Below are 23,156 nucleotides of genomic sequence, written 5' to 3'. Positions count from 1 at the left end.
TTTTTGGCTTATTGCTTCTTCATGTTTTTTATATTTTACATCTGTAGTCCCTGGTCCCTGGTATAATAGACTAAGGATTGTATTTTACAAAGAGTCTGATGACCACAATTTGAGCATGCTGCAGATGATCAAGGGCTGTTTCTCTGGGCAAGTGAAAAGGGCCCTGAATGAGAAAAGATCAGTGGTGGTGGTGTTTTTGTGGTGTTTCACTTTGCTCTTAAAAATACTATTTCCCACTATGTATTGTTTCATTCACTTCTAAAATAAAGAAAAACTCTGCTGATCTGTGCAATATTATGGAACTATATAATGTGTTTGCACCAGCACCAGGTGTCAGTCACAAATTCATAATCCTGCAGGCAGCACATAACCATCATTGAGTATTTGCTGCCACCTACTGTCTGGAGGCTTTAGTACAGTAACATATATTAATGAGGCTGCTGCCTGTGTAAAATGATAATTTATAGAGAAAACACACAAGGAGAAATCTTTGTTGTTATGATTATAAACATTTTGGTGGGAAACCGTTTTGAAAAGTAACTTGGATGTTTTGAAATAGGTAAACGGTGTCATTGTTTAGTCCACATCTTGTGACAGATGATGGGTTAATTAAAGCAAATGACAGAAGTTTGGATCTGAAGACCTGAAAAACTGGCATGGTGACACTCCCTTCTAGCACTGACGTCTATTTCAAAGGCACAAACCACCATTTGTGGTTACCACACCTACTCCGGTTCTATGCTGTGCTATGCTTCGTGTGCTGTATGCTGTTTCTAAGCGTAGTTTGCTGTGAGACGTGGCATTGCCCTTGATTTCACAAAAACATTCCTGTCTTTGATGAGCTGGAGTGCAATCTGGGATCTTCACGTACCTCCTTACAGAGTAATCATCTAAAAAAAGTTAGCAATCTCAGTAGTGGTTTTCCAACCTTGCTGTGTTATATTGCACTATGTTGTCATGCACTTGTTGAAATAAACCACCTCTGACATATACTGTGCTCTGATAGGGCAACTTGTCTGTACCAGGAAAAACAGGTCCTACTTGCAGAGTCACCTGAGCCACCTGGGACAACAAAGCATAGGAAGATCAGATGCTTCCGAGGACATTCACGCTCTGTGCTGGATCAAATACAGAGCCCTCTCAAACAACTTAAGGTAGCTATGAAAACCTTTCTAACAATGAATCATTTATCTGATGAAGAAGAAATGTCATTGCAGGCTAGTTGTTTTCTGGCAGTTGATAAAAAAAAAGTAAATACAAATACTATGGTGTGCTGTGTAAAAGGATGTGAAATGCAAAAGTTAAGCTTGCAATGTACTTCAAGCTGAGACATCTCGACAATTAATCTATATTTTGACTGATGAGAGCTTAAAATGCTTGTTTGTTTTTGGAACAACCACTATTTTGATCCGTGAAAACGTTTCTTCCGGGACACTGTGTCTTTAAGACAACATGTTCAGATGAGGAAGTAGTCCCACTCAATGACACTTCCGGCTTATGTGTCTGCCTTCGACATAAAAGTGAGCATTTTGGGGGGGGCGGGGGGTTAATTGTCAAAACTCACCGAATGAAAGACATTTAGACAAGAATTGCTGTCACAATAATGGTGAAATGATGCCGGAATATGCGTCCTGTAGCTGTAGTCACCAAGAGAAGGAGATCTGAGCAGTGTAAAACAGACAGAAACGGATCGACAAGGTACGAGTTTTGAACACAACCACTTCAACACCGTTTGCCTTGTTACTAATAAAATGCTCACCTCTGGATCTAAGAATTTGAGAGTTGCAAGAGCAAGTTTCCGGATGTTAACAAGCACTAAACACAAGGCTATTGTTAGCCATGCTAGCTTAATTTACAAATAAACTGAAGCATGCTGTGAGGCATGATCGTTATTTGGTAGATATCCTGTTCACACTCAGGTAGACATCCTGTTCACGCTTGGGTAGGCTGGAAAGAGTTAAAAGTTGTCCCTCCTCCGCAAGTTTATTTGTCTTATAATAATTTAGATTTTACACTTTTAATATATTTCTTGACTAACAACATTTTATTTATTTATTTACTTATTTATTTTATTTGGACATTGATAGGCCTATTTGATATTTAACACATCTGTAGTGATAAATGCAGTTTGAACAAATGTTGAATTAGGATCCCTAAATGAAAATGTAAATGCTACATAAATAATTGTGATTCTTATTTCAGTGTCAAAATGCAAAACCGTGATTCATTTTGTGTGCATGCCCTCTTTTCTTCTTTGTGCCTAAATGTTATAGCGATAAACTGCAGAACAGCAGGAGTTGACTTATTTTTGGTGCAATAACTCCGCAGTCCACCTCACTGTATAGTCCTTTTCACTATAGGCTAAATAATAGAATTAGACTTTAAATAGAGAAAGGTTGTATTCTTTAATACAACAGATATATGTAGTAATGTAATGATAATAAACTCTATTTGTATAGCAAAACATAGTCACAAAGATGTTTACGTGGTTTGAACCAGTGTTTAAATATTGCAGGGCTGCAATGTGCCAAAAAGAATCAGACAATCAAAATAAAACAAAAATTAAAATGACAGAAATCACACTAACATAAGATTAAAAAAAAAAAATTAATAAATAATGAAGCATAAATTAGAAATAAATGTGTTTTCAAAAGAGGTGACTCTGTATTCCTATGAACGTTAAATGAATGAGACGTTACATTAAGCTGTGGAAATACTTTTATTACTTTCTTGCAAACATTGTTTTTAGTCCGTCTCACATTCTTGGCGATGAGCTTTTATTGTGAAACAATTAGACCGGAAGTGGTATTGTTATTGCCGCCGGCGGAACTCGGCCGTCATGTTTGTATCGTGTAGTAAGTAATATGTAGCACTGCTGGTCTGTAGCTACATATTAGCTTTTGTACGCCTCTGACTTTGACCCGGGTTGTTCCTCCTTGTCTTTAATCATGAACAGGACACAGCTGAAGCGGTCCGGTATCTTGAGGATGGCTCTGGGCGGCACGGAGTCGATGGAGCAGGACGGACATGGAGAGACTTTTATATTCCGAGCTGTGAGGATAGCAGCGGTGGTCGCCCTGTACTGGTTCGTCTCAATAACAATGGTGTTCCTTAATAATTACCTGCTGGACAACCGGGAGCTGGACGCGCCGCTGTTCGTCACTTTCTACCAGTGCTTGGTGACTGTTGGACTGTGCTGGGTCTTGCAGCTGCTGTCCAGATTCTGCCCGGGAGTCATCGACTTCCCGTCGGTCTCATTCGACATGAAGACGTCCCGGGAGGTGTTGCCTCTGTCCATCGTGTTCATCTGCATGATCACCTTCAACAACCTGTGCCTGAAATATGTCGGAGTGGCCTTCTACACGGTCGGTCGGTCGCTCAGCACAGTTTTCAATGTGCTGTCCACCTACATTATCCTGAAGCAGACCACTTCATACCGAGCCTTAATGTGCTGTGGGGTCATATTAGGTATGTAAACTTTCCTTCTTCCTGTTTTTGGGTCAGAGCTGCACTTTTATAGTACTTCATAATGCCAGACATTAACCTATATCCTCATGCACTCAAAGTATGTGGACCCAACACCTCTCTCTTTACAATGGACCTGGCCTGTATGCATGTGGATATTATCATGATGAGACAGGAACGAGCCTTTAAAGACAGATATTAAATTATATTATATTATTTTTGCTAAAAAAAACACAATTATGTGACATTCGGGATGTTACAACTGGAGAACAGGATTTGTCGGCCATGGCATCTCTGCAGCTCTACAGTACTTCATTGCACTGATGTTTTGTCACACATTTTACTTTTATATAAAACTCGTAGAGTCTGCAATGTGGATATTGCACTTGGCTGTATTTCAGTGAAATTTCAATTAATTTTGCAGCCCTAGTTGGAAGCATCGTTTTGTCTCAAATGCAACCACCAATTTTACACAATAGAGTTTGTTTACAGGGCTTGGGAAGTACTACTGCACATGTGGAAGAAGTAGTGAAGAAGAACCTGCATGTAACCTGATATATTTCATTCAGTGGCTAAGTTGCATTGTGGGTAATGTAGGTGTCAGGTTTTAAAAAGCATTGTACTCAAATAACACTGTTGGACTCATTATGGACAGCTTGTAAACAAATGATCAAAATCCATACCTCAGAACAGGAGATATCACCTTTTTTATTCCACACATTCTTCCTCCTTTTCAAAACCTGACACATTACCCACAATCAGATTACTACAGCTTCATCTTGAGCCACAAAAGGCTTCATACTACCTTATCACATACATAGTAGTACTTCCCAAGACTTGTAAACACGCTTGAATATGTAAAATAAGTGGAGTTACCCTTTAAGATGTCCCTTAATCAGAGCTAAGGGGCCCAAATCATGAAAAACAAACCCAAAAGTACACAAACATTTCAGCTATTGACTTCTTCAAAACCTAATTGGTGGTTAGAAATCAAAACAGGAAATAAATAAACCAAACTCAGAACAAGTTGTATCATTTTCTAAACTTTAATTTGATATGTTGTGGAGCCATGATACAAGCTCTGTGAATACAGCTGAAAATGACAGCCTGACCTGTTCATCATACTGTCATACTGACTCAACATTTAGCTCACAAATTAAAAAAAGTAAACTTGGCTGCTCCTGCATTAAAAATACTTCATGCTTCTCAGGTGGTTTCTGGCTTGGTGTGGACCAGGAAGGCATTGCAGGGTCCCTCTCTTTGACCGGCGTCTTTTTTGGCGTGATTGCCAGCGCTTGTGTCGCTCTGAACGCCATCTACACCAAGAAGGTGATGCCAGCAGTAGACGGAAACATCTGGAGACTCTCCTTCTACAACAACATTAATGCCTGCGTCCTCTTTATCCCGCTCATTATTATTTTTGGAGAGCTGAATAGTGTCGTCAACTTCAACCGCCTCACTGACCTCGGCTTTTGGGGCATGATGACACTCGGAGGAGTGTTTGGTTTCGCCATTGGCTACGTCACCGGCCTCCAGATCAAGTTTACCAGCCCGCTCACACACAATGTCTCCGGGACTGCAAAGGCCTGTGCGCAGACTGTTATTGCTGTCATGTTCTACTCCTCCAATAAGAGCATGCTGTGGTGGACCAGTAACATAATGGTTCTTTTTGGCTCGTCAGCCTATACTTGGGTCAAAAGTCTAGAGATGAAGAAGGTTCCTCCCAAAGACCCTCAGGACTCAGCCAAGGAAAAACTGCTGCCAGGGGAGAAAGGCAGCATGAGCGTTTAACTATTGTTACCAGTGTGGGAAACCTTCAGCTTTTATCAGAATCATGTGAGAATGTGAAATAATGTAACATTAAGGATATTATTGTTTAGGGATAGAAGTGATACATGGATCAGTGATTTTGGTTTGGTATAGTAGTCTCGTGGTTTTATACAATTTTACTTAAGACTTGAATAAGTTTGTATATATATATATTTATTTAAAGCTATTCATATTCATTTGGGGCCTTTTTACAATTATTTTTAAAATGAAATAAGTAAGAAATATAATAATGTGTCTTTTATGGTGAAAGTGAAGGATCAAATCATGTTTTTATTCAAGGGTATGATTTCTCAGATTGAGGGTACGGTGTCATAGCAGAATAGAGTAAGCTTTTTACAGCTACACGCCATTTTTATGAATGTATTTCACTATCTTCTTAATGTTTTTATTGCTGCGTTCCAGACAACTCAGAACTCTTTAATTTCTGCCCTAAAAAAGCAGCGTTGCCCCTGAAATTTAGCAGTTTATTAAGAATTGAGGTGATTGCAATTTCATGTTGCTTGTTTTTTTTAAATGAGGAAAAATATTTATTTGAACCTTCAGTCCTGTTTCCGGTCATTTGCATAATGTGTTTGGAAATCAAATTTAAATGTATCATTGGGTGCACCTAAATTATGTGCTGGTGCGCCACACCCAGTGTGAACAATTAATCTGGAGCACTATAAAGTCTGTGCTCCTACTTGTAAACTCGGGGCAAATCCATCTACCCAGGGAGCGGACAGAGGGAGGTGGTGGGATGTATTGGAATATTTAGATTTGTTTCCAAATAAATATTTTTTTCCTCCTCTAGTTCATATAGAAGGAGGGTTCAATTGTGTGTACACTCACCAAAGTTCTGGTCATCCAAGTTTTTTGTTAACTTTTGGCGACGTGCACCAGGAACGCTTGGAGGTCGGAAGTCGGAAATTTCAACTAGGAAATTACGATCTCCGACTTTGACTGGAACGCAGCATAATGATCTGGCACGTCTGCTTTCTTAAATATGAACAAGGCCGGACCAGCCGGATCTGTAATATCCTGCTTTTTATGGCGGATACAACAGGCGAGGTAATCTAATACCTCGTGTCAGTTGGACTGGCATTGAAATAGGCTTTTATCTCCAAAGAAAACATCCATCAGCATTTTGAACTGTTGCAGTTATAAACTTTAACATTGTTTTCATTACAGCACATCACGTTTCTGACTCAGATGTAACGTAAGCACAGGCAATGATGTAAGGTCTCGGAAAATATATTTGCATTTCAGAGAAAAAGTGGGGCAGACGGAAAGGGACCTCTGTGAGAATTACTTATAGGGCTCTCAGGTTTCACATCTCGTTCGTCTTGACACATTTAAATGCGTCAGTGTCTTTACACGTCACAGCAGATTGCACCACAACTGAGATCTTTGTTTGCACTCGTCATTCACTGTTCATTTCTGGTGTGACATATCAGGTACCTGTTTAACAGCCTGAAAATATTTTTGTGAACCATAGTTTGTTTTCAGAACAGGCTTTTTGACATGTTTGTAAATCATTGTGACATTTCAGTTGAAAAGAAACTCAGCTGGGTCGCTTATTCGAAGGTCCAGTCTGAAGGATATAGTGGCATCTATCTGTATTTTGAAAATCACAAACCCTCCCAGGCTCAGGAGGACCAGCTCCCTCTGTAACGTGTTATAGACTAATTCTAAGGAAACAGCAACACAATGATTCATAGTTTCGGCTGATTGTCTCATCTCTCATCTCATCTCATCTCATCTAATGAAAGTACAATTATGAATATTATATTCCATTTCTGCCAATAGATCCCCCTAATTCCCACACACTGGACCTTTGAAAGAACATTGAAGATGGTGTATAATTCAGATAATTTCAATTTTTCCTATTAAAAGGGAACAATGTGCTTTCACTGGGTATTTGTATTTATGTGTGATATTTTGGCACACTCGTCAAATAAAATATGTATAGTTTTTTATACATATTTTGTATATCTGCATTATCTAAATGCATCTTAAATTTAGAAATTAGAAAATTCTTATCAACAATATACTGTATCTCCAAATGTTGTTAAAATGTTATTGGGTAATAACATGAATAAATTTAGTAAAGTCTGAGCTTTGACATGATTATCTGTCTTATACTTTTGTGGAGAATATTTAAAGCAATCAATCAATCAATCTTTATTTGTATAGCACCAATTAACAACAGTCATCTCTCAGGACTAGACCATACTCCAGTAATCCAGTTTAATTGCCTTATGTCCGTGCTCATCCGTGATGTGTGTGAGAAGTTAATGAACCTGGTGTGTTTTTGGCCCATTGAAGCAAGACTTTGACACACACCGTGTTGCATGTGGGCCTCAAAAGGTCAAGACTGTATCTGCTTCAAGCGCAAAATCATGGAGTATCTCCACACAGGCCACTGCATATATTTGTCAAAGGGACCAATGCTTGTCACATGGAGCAGTTGATGTACAGTAGAGGTGATGTTTAATATGAAGGCCGAAGAATAGTGAGAACCATCATAATTCAGAGCATTAAGTAAGATGATAATCCATAGTTTCATCCAAAATTTAAAATGTGGTAATCCACAAAACATTTCTGGAGCTTCACAGCAAAACAGTGTTGCAGCTTTCTCCTCAACAACTGAAGTAGATGGGGACTAAAACATCAAAAACAACCAAAGAAAAAATGGCTCCATACAGGTCGTCCAGCGCAATCCAGAAGCATGAGATTCAAAATTGATATGGAAAGACATTTTTTACACCCTCGACGCACCGTTGAGCTTGTGCACCTACTTCAGACAGTGTGTGCGCTAACACTTTTAGCTTAGCAGCTACAGTAAAGATTTCAGCTTAAAAACGAGGGTGTAAATAAATGTTTTGTGGACATTTAAATATTCAGCTAATGTATAATTATAGTTGATCATCGCAGTGTGTCTTGGATTTGTATAAATCCACATGCCTGCTGGCAAAGACACAAGTGCATGTCGTGACTGCTGCAAAGCTAAACGTCTATTTATCTTCATCATTTTTTGCTATTTCTGGGGCCTCGTTTGAGGTGATAAGATGTGTGTCAGTGAGAGGTCCCCTTGGCACTACTGCCACAGGACAATACAATATGAGTAGCTTGGTTATTGTCAACATCGGATGGAGGTGAAGAGGGTCAGTGGATGTTGGAGCAGAGCTGGATGAGAGTCTCTGGGCTCCAAATGGAATATTTCTATGAGCAACAGGGGGGATAAAAAATAGCTGACAGAGCACCATGGGTAATTACACGAACCAAAAAACACTGGTCTCTGATGTCGAGAACTCATTTCAACAGTCAAGTTGGCCTTGTGACACCAATGAAAGTTTTATAACTGTGTCATAATGTGGAATACATAATCCTCCCTCCCCTCATCTCTCTGTCTCTCTCATGTCTGGTCGGGTCAGGTTCAACATGACAGGACGAGGCAAAATCTTCAATAATGATTGACAGTTCAAAGGCTGCGAGAATCTTAAGCAGTCACTCATGTGTCTTTATATGTGTCAGCTCAGAGTGGTGGTCAGAATGTGGCTGTCACTTGATGTTTATGTCACAGATAATTACCACTTGGATGTTTTCAGATAAAAATCGTGACCACAGCCTCCCCCCCCGCTGTGTGTTGGAACACTTTCTCAACATGCAATGAAAGTTGTATACTTTATGTTTTAAAGACCCCTGTTAGTTATATTGTTTCAAATAAGTTCATGTCCTCAGCTTTGTGGGGAATTATATTTCACAGTATAAGTATGTATTTGTTTCCCTTGGCTGGATCCAATACAATAAACTACAGATCACAATAAATCTGGCCACACTGACAGTTGTTGAAAGGGGAGTGAGTCAGTTTTGTGAGCTACGACGTCACGTCACTTACTTGACTGTTGGCTGTGTAGTCTTTGTAATAACATATTAGGTTTCACAGCCTTAGACTTCATTAGTTTTATGCAACCTGCAACTTAATCCAGTTGAAACAATATTTTAAATTGACACACATCATGTGTGTAATTCATGGCACAATTCAAACTGGATCAAAACATTATTTGTTTCCTGCCATTCACTGCCATATATATTTTTTCTGAAATAAGGTCTCATGGTGATCCACCAGAAGTGGAGGGACTTTTATAGGCCAAAGTTGTGTGACCACAATTTTTACCTTCCCATGTATTCCTAAGTGGGATTCAAAATGTAATTTTATTTTGTCAGCCAGTCTATATGATACTGCCATATGATCAAGGTAAAATATAATTTATGACAGCATGGAAGCATCATAATTATTTCTAAATTTATACCAATGGAAATACCAACACATGTGACAGTAATTACAGCTTTCATTTGCTTTGACACATCTGTATCTTCAACCTGTTTTTCCCCCTCTCCTCCTGCATATTTGCTCACACTCAGTCAAGCTGCACAGATTTGCCCTCTAGCTTCTCTGCACCAAAGGACAAAGGCCTGCAGGTGAAGACAGGCTTGTGAAGAGAAGTCACACATTTAGCCCGCTTAGATCAGATTTTTCAACAAAAATTTAACCAAAACCAGGAGAATGAATGTTGACCCTTTTGTTGTTTCACATCTGCTAAATGTGTATATAGGCAATTCTATCCTAATATTTCAGCCTTAGTAACATAGTATGGTTCAGTTATTCTATGGGCTATGTCACCATCAATGTATAGTTGGGATCTTCTGCCCTCTAGTGGTCACATCTATTTGGAACATACATAAGTCTGAGTAAAGCCTTTGGCAACAGACACTTTTCACGTCACAGGTGGAAGTTATAACACTAATGATGGCTGCATTCCATTTAGGTGACCTAGTTCCAGGGCTCAGGTATTGTGATTGCTTAGACATTGACATGGGTCACTGTAAACCTAATAGAATGCAGCCATCATTGTTGTATTGGTCACACCTGCTATGACGTGTCAAAATGTCTGCCGTGACGGTCTATTGCTCAAGGTCTGGAGTGCATCAACAAGATATCTTGTCACTGTATCTCCACATCGTCAATGTTTCATGAGCCAATAAGAACAGCCCAACTTGTGACTATACATTTTTTCAGGTACTCCAATAGGTAGATTGTTCATTTAGAGGATGAGGCAGAAGAAATATCTCAGGTAGAGTTAAGTTTTAATGTACCAAAAATAATAAAACCAACGAGGCCGAAAGCACGTTTGCTGTGAACGCCAAAATGATCTCAATCATCTTGTTTAGTAATAGTAGTAATGTCATTGTTTGTAATAGTCCTTAGAAACAGCAAACAACAGTTGATGTCATGCAGTGTTATCAGTCTCAATCTGTCTTCTTACAACCTGCTGTAATGGAACAGATGATAACAGATATCGAAACACGGACATTTTCTAAGTGAAAGCTTAGGTAATGGAAAAGCGACCTTGGTCATGCAATGGGCTGTGACGCACCTGTCAGCCTCATTGCTCCTGGCAGTTCTGTGGAGACTGACATCATAAACATTTCACAGGCAGGACATCTGGTATCTGTCTGCCAGGACGTTGTGAAATTGTCACGTCAGACATGACAGCTGGTGTATGATAAAGCGTCTGCAAACACATTTGGCTTGATGCACCTGCAGATATGTTTTTTTTATCATGTGATATTTTGAAGTGTGTTTGGACAAAAACAATGATTTTGTATATCTAACTTGCAGCTTCAGAGAGATTCACTTCCTTGAAATCTCTCTCAGTAAAGTGACAGATGGGATTTTTTTTCTTCATCACTCCTCACTGTTTTCCTCATTAGCATGTCTTTATTCCCTCAAATGCACTTTCCACTCCCTTTGCCAGCGAGCATTTTTCCCCTGTTACTGTTCAGCACGCAGCAGTCATTCTGAACTCTCAACGACAGCAGAGGAACGGGAACCAGTTGCAGACCTTGCACTGGTTTGAACTGAACAAAGCAAATACAGGCTTTCACGAATTAAAACATCATGGGAGGAATGAGTTAAGAATTTTGGTCCGTTACGGTGAGATGGGGGAATTCATCATCCAGAGCTACGTCATATTTCAGAGCAGACAGGAGGATCTCGAGATAACACTGAGTTAGTGCAACTTTCTTGGAACGTCTCTGGAAGTTTACTGCTGTGATCTTGGCAGCCAACATGCTCACTTTCCACACTCTTGCAGACCCCAAACTCTGCTGCCTCCTCCTAAATCTCTGTTTCTGTGTAACAGCTTGGCCACGTGGTAAGTTAAACACATTTATTGCAGTTTTAATTGGGTGTTGTTCCCTTAATATTGGAGAGTCTTTACACTGCATGGCTTCTCATTTGTGAAAATGTTACTAACTTTGAATCAAAAATAAGCCTGGTGGCTTACTGCTGACTAACTGTGGAATTATTTCATGACGATGAGTCACATTTGCTGCTCGGACTTGTTTCAATACATGCTACAGACCTTATGTGCCTCAGCTTCTCCTGGCATGGCCTGTATAGACTCACTTCCCTTGCCAGGTTATATTAATCACTAGTCACATTAGTGAGGTTTCAATATCTGAGAGACTTTAACATTTCATTTAGCACAGAAATCCATAACTATTGATGGAAATAATTAACCTGTGATGATGACAATTGGCTGTAGCTCCTTGTGAGCTACACTTCCCACTGCTCTGTTTGGATGTTCATTGTGTCTGAGAGAACAAGAAATGGTTTTGGGACATATTTTAACCTGTCTCTGCATCCTAAGCTGTTCAGCATTGGGCTCAAGGTGTACTGTGGCTGCTTAAGGTCTCAGGTTTGGTTCACAAACTGTATACAGTCTATTGAGTTTTAGCTTGATAGCATTATCTGCCAAGACAGATTTTACACCCCGGCAGTTTGTGCAGTCATCAGATTTGATGTACATGTGTTGTGCGAGGAAGTACGGAGGGACTGAGGGGCAAGTGAGGAAATGTTTTTTTCTGGTGATCCATTTTATCATTGGAAAATGGTTCATTGGATTTCTCTCTTGTGTTTATGACTTGAGAACTGGTGGGAAAAAAGTGTTGCCAGGATAATCTTTCCAATTTCCTTTTTTTTTTCCATCAGTGAAAAGAAAAAAACAGAAAAAAGCATGTTCCAGATTTTTTTTTTTTTTACATGTATGAAAGATTCAGGAGAAAAGAAATTCATGTGTGAAACTGAGTGAAACATTTTTTCTTTGTAAGGAAGTCTGATCTGTATCAAACTTATTATAATTTTGTTTTTAATTTTTTTATTTTTCAGTTCAGTTAAGTTGTTTTACTAGTGTGTTTGCTTATTTCACTTAAACTGTTTTTTTAACTTAATTTAATTTTAGCTTTTGTTAGTTTCATGTTTATTTTCGATTTTTTTTATATATATAAAATATGGTGGATATTTGTCAGCCGCAATATTTAAGATGTTCAGAAATGGTAATGCAACAAAAACACAACACATTGTGAAGGTAATTGACTCACAGTCATGTCGACATCCCAGTCCCAATAAACTCCTGCCTCCTCGTGCTTTTTGTCTTGACAAATTTGACTAAATAGACAAAGACCAAAACTAAAGGCATTTCCAGTACATCTATATTTTATTTAAGTTTTGTAAGAACACAATGTTGTTTAGTTTTTATTATTTTTTGTTTTATTACAATGGTCTAGTTTTTATTGGTATTTTGGTTAAGTAAAATACTTTTTACACCTATTTATTTTTACTATAATAATCTTGATCTTGGTCATCAAATAACAGGAAAATAAAGGGACAATATAACCACATTTAGAGCTAAATCTGTTGTACATTATATATGCTTAAAGGTGCATTACGTAAGAATTTTTCATGAAAACATTGAGAAATTCACTAAAATCATCAATAGAATGTGAATAACAGTCAGATGTGATTACATATTCGTCCTGTGTTGCAATAATATATATATATACTAACCAGCTAGCCCCGACCAGTGCCGGTCTAAAGCTCTGTGCAAGTGGTAGAGACACCGACACTCAGTTAGCAGATGCATTTCGATGCCACTGTCCTTTGTTTTGGTCCCACACCTCCAGCAGAGGACAACTGCCCGAGCTCTAAGTGGAACGTCATGTGTCGTCCATGTTGTGAGTACCACCTGATCCAGTGTCGGTGTCCCTCGAAAGGGTCGAGGGTAGGCTACACCGTTCCCTGCTGCCGCAACGCTCTGGATCAGTGTGACCCCTGTATCATTCATCCAGGTACACTCTCATCTTTTTATAGATTTTTTCTTCTGTAATATTCTTTGAAGTGCCTTTTTATTACTCAGTTCCTCCTCTGTTTTTTTTTTTTTTATAAGCAGCTGCTGCTTTTAGAGACATAAAATACCTCTGATGCTGATAATATATGTTGATGCTCAGTCCATCCAGGGTCATTATGGGTTTGTATGCGTCAGTGACTATTTGACTCAGAAAATTACTTTGAATCTATTTTTTGTCCTTGCCAGGCTGCAGTCTGTTTGAGAACTGTAAAACCTGCCACAACGGAACATGGAAAGCCAATGACGACTTCTTTGTCAATGGAAAGTATTGTACGGAGTGTCGTCAAGGCTGGAGTGGTGGCGACTGTAGAAGTGAGTAAGAAGCTGTATCGCTATAGGCCTTATCTCACCCTCATTTCAATGCTGACATGAAAAAACAAGATCATGCAGTGCAGAAGTATTTAGCTGTGAAGAATTGAGCAGTCTGACTCTTTGGGTGTATGCTTGAGTTTCTCTGCCATTGAGATGTTCTTTTCTGATTACATTTGCCAGTATGCAAGATCCTTAGGTAAATGCAGCCACTGATAAGTGATTCATTCAACAAAGACTGAGAGCTCTTGAAGACTGACATAATGTGACAGCTTAAAATAACCTCATGTTTTGTAAAGCTTTAAAGTCTTTGTACATATTTGCATCATTTGTGAACTGTTTTCTTTTGAGTAATTATCCACATTTTATACAGTATATACATTATTTAACCAGGTTAAAGCCTCATTGAGATTAAAACCCATACGGAAATGTAATATATGACATATATGCACCTATATCAAGAGTGGTGCTGCCATATGTGTTACCTACAAGGTAATATATGATCTCTCTGTATATGTAAAGATTTAAGTTTATAATACCCATAGTAAAATATGTGTATGTACATATATTAAAAGAATACACATATGATGAATTATTCATATATACATATATACACAATATTCAGTTTGTATATCACATATTTATACAAATACATATGTGTTATATGTATAAATAATTGTATATGTGACAAAATACCCAAGTATGTAATTTACATACATAAACATACATATTTGTATGGGCTGGACATATGTGTCAATATTTGAAACACACTACAAATGAGTCAGCACAATATCCAGCTACAGTGCAATATGGGATCAGTGGAAAAAAACTGTGACGATGCATTAACAGAAACAGTTTTCGTCGATTTCAATGTAGTAACGGTGTGAATGGAGATTTAAGGACATCACATTGACCAAGAGTACTGTTCCAGCAATCTTCACTCATTGACTTAAACTCTAACTCTAGAGACCAACATGTGTGGAATACTGTCAGAGCACAGATCATATTGATCTTGGCTTTTACACATGTATGTACACAGGTAAAAAGCAACCAGCCTAAGTAGAGACTTAGATATGAAAACAAACGAGTATGAAAGTCTGTGGACATACAGAGACGGCCATTTAGCAGCCGCATACAGAGTAGGCTACAGTGGTTTCACTAATACAACAGCGTCCAACTTCTTAAGGCACTAATCAGGTGAATTCAAAAAGAGCAGACCACCAGGATTCAGTAAAGTGAGGAAATGTAATCCATCACCCACAGTATCTATGACTGTGAGAAAATAACTTTTTTTCAGATATAGGAAATTTGGAGTACATCTTGTGGACACTTGGTGGCGACAACGCTTCTTTGTTAGGTGTCAGCCATGCTACAGTCCACTGCTAAAAATGTAGCTGTAGTTCATGTTCACTCCTGATTAAAATATTGATCAGTTACTGTGTATGATCCTGTTGTTTGTCTTCTGAAAACATTATTATCAGCAAGGCTCTGCAGCAGCAACGCCCAGATGATTCAAATCAGATTTGCACTGTAACGCCCAGGGTGACGTTATGCTTTTAATAGAGGAGGAGAGCGACAAGGTTTACTTGCTTACTCTTATTACATTTTTGCCATTCTTTTAAATTACCACTTGGATGCCATTCTGTCATGTACTGTCAGTTGGACGTACACAAGGGAAGGTGTGGAGCCTTGTGAAACATCTGTCGTCCTACACAACCTGTTTAAAGTCTCTATAGGTCTCAAAAATATTCTAAAGGCCTAAAACCTAACTCAAACCCTGGTTCATTTTAGCAGTGAGAGCTGGCATTAATACGTAGGATTTTCAATATCTTGTGTTGCTCTTTAAGTCCTGTGAAAAACACAGGTCATGTCATTGTGATATGATGGTATTTATAATCATGGTTATTGAAGTGACAGGCTGGTACCTGTAATATATTTTTTGTAAAATGATCTGCCCTCTTACACAGCATGTCACATAACTGGTCCTGCTTTCGACGGTATAAATGTTCAGTGCTGCTGTGATAAACACACATCTGATGAGAATGTGAATTTCCAAAGTGAAAGTAATCGCAGTTCTCTTGTGGGTAGCATGTGGAGGCGTCATTCAGCGGGCTCAGGGTCACATAGCCCTGGAGAGTTACCCAACAAATGCACAATGTGAATGGACGGTGCAAGTGGAGAGGGGTAGCAGAATGGAGCTGAGGTGGGTCACCGATTTCAAAGCTTTCATGTGAATGGACTTAATGGAAAGTGGTCAATGTCTGAAAGAGAAAAAAAAGTGGTCAGTCTGTATGTGTAAAGGCTCGGCATGTGATGTTATTAAGGTCACTTTAGATGATAAAAAGTGAGAAAAGTGATCCAGAGTTTTTACTGACAGGCCTGCATCATAGAACATCTTTATGACCTTCTGCACCTTGAGGACTGATGTTGAATCTTTTGAATTGGACTGAAAAATCAGTTTAATAAAACTACTCTGTGGTTCTGCTGCAGGTTTTCACTGCTCAGTCTGGAGTCAGACCATAACTGTCGTTATGACTATGTGGAGGTGCGAGACGGCGACAGTCTGAACTCCCCTGTGATCGGCCGGTTTTGCGGGGATCAGCTGCCTCGGCCAATAAAAAGTTCTGGGAACGTCCTGCACATCCTGTTCACCTCAGATGGCTACAACAACTTTGATGGCTTCGTTCTTACTTTTCAGGAGAGTTCAGGCAGGTACAACCATTGTTAGTAATTCAGTCCATAGCGCTTCACTTGGACTACATTTCATAATAATGTATTATAATTTATTTTCCCCACACACTCCTCTGATGCATTGTACAAGGTGGAATCCACATAAAACCATTAAGAAGTGTTATATATTCTTATACATGATAAACTGCAGGTATTCACTACAGATACATCATTAATACGTGATACAGAGAATACGCTGATGTCCCTTCATGCATGCACCTCTCTTTGTACGCACCATTTGCTCCTAGACCTTTATCCTTTAGTCTGCTGTGTGTGTGCAGCCTCCTATACTACAAGGCAGTCAAGTGTGACGGACCGTCAGCAACACAGATTTGTCATACTCATCCCTCTCCATTTGACCTCTTTGAAGCTAATTATGCATCTAACTTGCATCCCATCTATCTCACTGAACATAAGAGCATTAGCAGAGCGTATACTTGGCTAACGTGTATTCTGGCGATTGGGTTGGGGGTCCCCCAGGGCGGTGTCCGAGGGCCATTACTCTTTCTACAACATACAATAATGATTCGAAATCAGCCTTATGTGATCTCTTTCTTTATCATCCAAAAGATGATGAAGTTTTAGTCAAAAGTATAGAAAAGTTTTGAAAACTGGCTTTAATTTAAGGATAACGAAGGCCAATCCTTTGGCAGAGCACAATGAAGACAGTCTCCAGGAATTTTAGCCAAAACAGGTTAAACTGCAATACCAACAAACGTGCTCTGTAGTGTTTATAGCTTTAATGTGAGGCTATGATGTAATCAAATTCTAAGCTTAATTTCTAAAAGTTTTGGTTAGAAAAAGTATGTTTTTACATACCACAGCAGTATTTCTGAACAGCAACACAAAATCACAAACAACGGCACAATGAGAGGAGTAATTTTAAAACTTGGATTTTGTTAATTTGTTGGTTCAGTTGGAGTTTGTCTTTCATTTATCACCAGATTTCTCCACAGTTTCACCCAACAAGAATCCAGTGTGTGCACCCCCAGACAAACTGGTGAATGGATATCTGAAGCTTGTATATGGCCCCAAAGAGAAGCTTGTATCTGTAGACTACCGGTGCCATCCACCTTTTACACTGAACGGCCCCCGGCAGAGGATCTGTCTGCCAAATGGCACGTGGAGTGGCACAGTTTCCACATGTGTTAAAGGTAAATTTTCACCAGGTGGCTTTTGGTCTCCATTTCTGGTGTTTGTGCAAAGTAAAAACCACATGTAATGCATTTATTGGAGGGAATTTGTGCTTTTTTCCTCTCAAACACATACTCACACAGGCCAAACAAGCAGAGGCCGGTGTTCCCCTCCAACCAAATTGCTCAATGGTTACCACAGACCAGCTCCTGACACAGCTGGAGGTGCAGAGACAATTGAGTTTTTCTGCAAAAAGTCCTACATTCTGAGTGGAAACCACCAGATTACCTGCCTCTCTAATGGATCCTGGAGTAGCAGAGCGCCAAAGTGTGTGAGAGGTAGCTGTTTTTTAAAAAATACATTAGGGTTGGGAACACACTGTTAGACTTACAAAGTAACCTATTTTTCTACCGTATTACTATGTGAGGTAGGCACAAAATGTTTCCGACATAGAGTAAATCTTACTATTTGTTTATCTGACACCCAAATTTATGTGGAAATGTACAAATCCTGACATGTGAAAATGGAACAGTTTAGGATTTGGAGCTCTGTGATGAGTGTAGTAAACAAGGTCATTTGTATCAGTAATGGTTTGGAATTTTTCTTTATAATTAATGTTTGTCCCTTATAGTTTCTGCATATTGTTCCGATTTGCACTGAATAACTTACCCTCACTATAATTCATGTTGCTGAAATCTTTTTCTGCAATTGAGGCTGAAAAAAATTGATTCTCCTGCACTAATAGTCACCTGCTTGATTTGCCTTTACAGCATGTCGAGAGCCCAAAGTGTCTGAACTTGTGCGACAAAGTGTTGTGAAGCCACATCTGATATCCAGGTAGGCACTAAGACACTGTATCCATTCATAATGTCTGGAATGAAAAACAGTATTCCCATATCAAGTTAAGTGCCAATAGGGGCCTATAAAGCCAAACCTTCTTTCTTTTCCACAGAGAGAGTCCAGACCAAAGGCTCTCATCCAGGTACAACATGCACGATTTGTTGTCAGCTGGTTTTATTCCACTTACGATGGATAAACAGTCAAAAAAAGACAACCCTGTTCTCGTGGAGCTTCCTCGTGGCTTTCACCCAGTCTACACGAGCATCGAGTACAAGTGTGCCTCGCCGTTCTACCACCACGCGGGAAGCTCCCGACGCACCTGTCTGAAGACTGGCAGGTGGAGCGGACGCCATGTTTCCTGCTCACCAGGTGAGAGCAGCAGCTGTAAAGATTTAGCCAACAGAAATGTATGGTTAAAGGGACGCTATGTAAGATTAATAAATATTGTTCCTGTAATAATTGCTGAATTTACTCACATCATTACTCAATTCAACACACGTGTGATTTGCTGCTTAAAAGCATGTCTCAGTCTGGTTTGACCAATAACTTATGGTGGCTAATGATAGCAAACGCTTGTATACTTTGGAAAGAAACGTTAACTAACATAAAATTTCAGATTAGAAGTGTGAAAGTTAAGTCGTGACCATGGATATGGTAGCTTGAGTAGTAGACCAAAATACCTAGTTATTTTTTTATCATTAAAATTAACCACCATCCTGCAATTCCCCCTTGTAGCCACAGCGGTCGCTGTTGAGCAAAAGTTACATAGTTCACTCTGAAGTACATTTTCAACATTACGGAAAATTTTGGACTCATTGTCTTTGTAACAGAGTTACATAAAAATATGGATACAGCTCTTAAAGGTCCAATTTGTAAAAAAAAAAAAGATTTTTTGTTGAGTCTTTGGAATGGCAGCCGACCTGATCCACAATCCTGAAGCGTCAGTATTTGACGAGTTGAGGATGAGATTCAAAATCAACTTTCTTAAAAATTGGACCTTTATGTCCGCATGATAACTATAAATGTATAGAGCCAGCAGCCAATTAGCCCAGCTTAATTTAGCATTAAGACTGGAAACAGGGAGAAACAGCTAACCTTACTGTGTCCAAACCTAAAGTTCTCATCTTAAGGTGCGTTCACACCGCACTTTTTATCGCTTTTTGTCGCTCAGCTGCAGTCGCTCGTCGGCACAATTCAACAGATCGCTCTGGTGACGCCATTCAATCGATTCCAGTGAATTTCACATCGCTCGGAGGCGCTCATTTCTTCCCGTTTGTATTGGTCCAGCATGGCTGAGTGTGTGTGTGTGTGTGTGTGTGTGTGTGTGTGTGTGTGTGTGTGTGTGTGTGTGTGTGTGTGTGAACGTAAAGCCGGCTTTGCTCTTCCGGACCGGTGGAGTTGTATTACGTTTCCATGGTTTCAGTAGTTGTCATAGTTACACATAGATTACGTCAGCCAGTCAGCGCTGAGCGACAAGCGACTGATGGCCAGAGACTTGGGGTTTCTCATCTCGAGCGACAGAGCGACTGAGAGATTTTTCGCTCCGCAGCTCAGACGCTGTTGCTCGGAGCCCCAGCGATATTTCGCCTCAGCAATTAATCGCTCAGTCGCTGGTTTGCACTGACTTAATATGTAAACTTGTCGCCAGCGACAAAAATAAAAGGTCCGGTGTGAACGCACCTTAACTCTTTAACAAAAGTTCAAACTATTCCTTTAAAAGCCCCATTAGAACCCCAGTTTTCACCTATTCTTCATGATTAGTTTCAGGACCATGAGGTTGTGTGCAGATTGACATATCTTTGATCTTCCTATTAGTTGTGGTGCACCTCTTTGGGACAATGTATGCCTACAATTCATATTTCGAGATTCACAATTCAAGTTTGATGAACTCCTGAAATTGCAGCATAGCTCCAACCAACCTCAACCTGAGCAGAAGTCCGATTAACCGGCCTCAGTAGAAACACCTGCGTCTGTGTGTGCAGGGCCTTTAAGTATCTCAGATCTTCTTCCATGAAAAGAAAAAGGCAGAAGAATTATGTTTACCCGAGAATTACCTTGAGTTTTAAACCAATATTGTGCATGCATTTTTGGTGCCAGTTTGTCATTTTTAACACACTCTTTCCACCTCTCTGTTCCAACCATCCCACAGTTTGTGGCAAATTCGACACTTTCAGTCTGCACAACCTCACAGACAGTCAGTGGCCGTGGCATGCAGCCATCTTTATCCGCTCACCTCCTGATCGTACTGCCAGCACCCACAGGCCACGTGGAATGAGTGTGTCTATCCAGCAGGGGGCCTCAGAGGAGTCCACATTCTGGTACCTGGCCTGCAGCGGGGCTCTGCTCACACAGCGTAGCGTCCTGGTGACAGCTCAGTGTGTCGTAGACAAGGACACGCAGCAGACCCTTCACCCAGCACAAGTGAAGGTTGTCATAGGCGCGCAGTACCAGACATCCAAGGATCGGCTGAAAAGCCTGCACCACCTCAGGGTAAAACACAGTCTGCTTGTCAGAGAAAAGCCATCTGATTTTTTTATGTTTTGGCCTTTATGGGTTCGTAGAAAGCTCAAATATTTTCCCATGGAGATGTTTGAAGATTCCTCATCATAAAATATAATAATCATGTCATTTCACAGCAAGCATGGATCTTTGGAACTGATATTTAGACATATGTTCATGCCATGGTTAAGAAGGTGGCATATTACCAAAAACCTTGCTCATCATAGCCTTTGCCATAGTTGTAGATCATTTTATTTTCGGGTCAGACAGTGTGCCAAGTTTGCCACGACTGCAAACGACAGATGCAGTGTTATCGTATTAAACAAGCAAGGAATCTTCATTAAATAGATATAATCCTCTGGATAGGTTTTTGTTTGTAAATGGTAAAGAAAGAAATCCTTTGGCAGTTAGATGTGCACTTAAAGCTTAAAGGATACAACTGTATTTGATTTGGATCTGAATTACTTGCACATCTTGACGCATACTATCTGATCGGGACAGATATTCTCAAAACAACAAATCTTGGCAGCTTCTTGGTGGAATCAGGCTTTCTCAGGTACTCTTAACTTCCAATTTTCATCCATTTATATGTTATCCCTTCTCTCTTTCTGCAGGTTTCAGACGTTATAGTCCATCCAAATTTTCACTCTGCACCGGACTCAGATGTGGCTGTGCTCAAGCTAACAGACAAGGCCAAGATTAGTGAGCGTGTGTTGCCAGTGTGTCTACCCAAAGTGCAGGGAGGAGAAGTGACAGCGCAGGAGGCTTACACTGCGAGGTGGATCTTACCAAACGATTACAGGCGTCTGAGTCATTACACTCCCTTGAGCCGGACGAAACTTGTTGAGTTGGGTGATGTTTCGCAATGTGAAAGAGAATTTGCTCAAGGAGGAGCACATACCACAATGATCAGTGACAATACACTGTGTGTCATCAGGAAGCCGACCAGTCTTCAAAGCCCTTGCCCCAGTGTTGTTCCAGGCATCACAGCTGTGCCAGCTGTGTTTTCATCCACGAGTGGTGTCTTGTCGGGTCACGGAGAGGCTCCGGAAGCCTCCATCACAGGCTGGCAGCTTCTTGGTTTAGAGAGTTTCAGCTCTGAGGAAAATAACTGCCAACAGCCGACTCACACAGTTCAGACACGAATCGGCAACTTTCGAGACTGGATAGAGAAAAGCATGAAGTAGATTTTTTATTTTTATCCAATATCAGCAACTTAGATCTTAAATGGTAGTTTATTTCCTGTTTTGTAAACCTCAAAGTTGGTCGAAATGGTGGAGGTGGAACAGACAGTGCGAACACACCATTCGCTGTGATTATTTTGTCCTCCTATCTGTGTCAATATCATGTGAGGCGAGAGCTGTTTCCCTGGAACTCGTATGTGTGCTTATGTTGTTCTGTATTTGAGCCACCTCCACTTCAAACAACGATAAGATACACACCCACATCATCATACTCATGATGTTTGAATGTTACCTTGTGTTTGTGAGCTGTGTTTTTCAGAATAAAATTTTGGCGATAACGATTGCTCTTTAAAAAATAAAAACTTTAGTTGCCATTTGGAGTCTTTAATGCCAAATGCATCAGTGTCTTCGCCCAACTGGAGGAATATAACATTACTAACAAGAATGAAGTCTGTAAGTGTTCTTTACTGATGAGTTCACCCAAAAATGAAAAGTCAGTCATACTCACCCTCATGCCAATGGAAAGTAGGATGACATTTTGTTGTCTATGAAATGTTTCTGAACCTTCACAACAAAACAGCGCTGCTAATCAACTTAAGTAGATGGGGACTTGTTTCAAAACGGTGAAAAACAGTGGATAAAGAATACAAAATGGCTCCATACACCTCGTTCAGCGTAATTCAAGTCTCCAGAAGCCCAAAGATCCCAAATTGATTTCAAAAGACAAAAGATTTCAGCTTTAAAAAAGGGTGTAAATAACATCTTTTCAAATCAATTTGGAATCTAATAATATAATATGATGTAATATGATATAATATAATATACTATAATATAATGTGCTAAAGGCTTAAACTTTTACACCCAAGAGCCAGTTTCAAATCTAAAAGGTGCTTTATAGCCGATTCCCTGTCCCCATCCTACAGCTCCAGCTCTC

General features: G+C 39.8%; 2 protein-coding genes across 4 annotated transcripts; both read left to right on the top strand.

The window, feature by feature from the left end:
- Nucleotides 1-1,102: 1,102 nt before the first annotated feature.
- On the top strand, nucleotides 1,103-7,389 carry slc35c1 (solute carrier family 35 member C1). 3 transcript variants are annotated; one of them, XM_084367707.1, is made up of 3 exons: nucleotides 1,103-1,154; nucleotides 2,957-3,468; nucleotides 4,676-7,389. In XM_084367707.1, the coding sequence occupies exons 2-3, from the start codon at nucleotides 2,988-2,990 to the stop codon at nucleotides 5,254-5,256; spliced, it is 1,062 nt and encodes a 353-aa protein (XP_084223833.1). In that variant the 5' UTR covers nucleotides 1,103-1,154; nucleotides 2,957-2,987; the 3' UTR covers nucleotides 5,257-7,389. The 3 variants fall into 3 exon arrangements, with proteins under 3 accessions (XP_084223833.1, XP_084223832.1, XP_084223834.1); XM_084367706.1 differs by lacking the exon at nucleotides 1,103-1,154 and adding an exon at nucleotides 1,560-1,698; XM_084367708.1 differs by lacking the exon at nucleotides 1,103-1,154 and adding an exon at nucleotides 2,840-2,855.
- A 3,788-nt stretch (nucleotides 7,390-11,177) lies between these two features.
- On the top strand, nucleotides 11,178-22,530 carry pamr1a (peptidase domain containing associated with muscle regeneration 1a). Its single transcript, XM_084352631.1, has 11 exons — nucleotides 11,178-11,492; nucleotides 13,303-13,467; nucleotides 13,713-13,838; nucleotides 15,924-16,038; nucleotides 16,326-16,543; nucleotides 17,510-17,719; nucleotides 17,843-18,037; nucleotides 18,470-18,536; nucleotides 18,652-18,908; nucleotides 20,689-21,029; nucleotides 21,653-22,530. Exons 1-11 carry the CDS (start codon nucleotides 11,408-11,410, stop codon nucleotides 22,223-22,225), a joined length of 2,352 nt encoding a protein of 783 aa, XP_084208757.1. The 5' UTR covers nucleotides 11,178-11,407; the 3' UTR covers nucleotides 22,226-22,530.
- Nucleotides 22,531-23,156: the final 626 nt, after the last annotated feature.

The sequence above is a fragment of the Pagrus pagrus genome (genome assembly GCF_965226575.1).
Source record: "Pagrus pagrus genome assembly, chromosome: 1".
NCBI classification, from domain to species: domain Eukaryota; kingdom Metazoa; phylum Chordata; class Actinopteri; order Spariformes; family Sparidae; genus Pagrus; species Pagrus pagrus.
The sequence above is the reverse complement of the archived record's forward strand: the minus strand, read 5'-3'. Positions and strand labels throughout refer to the sequence as shown.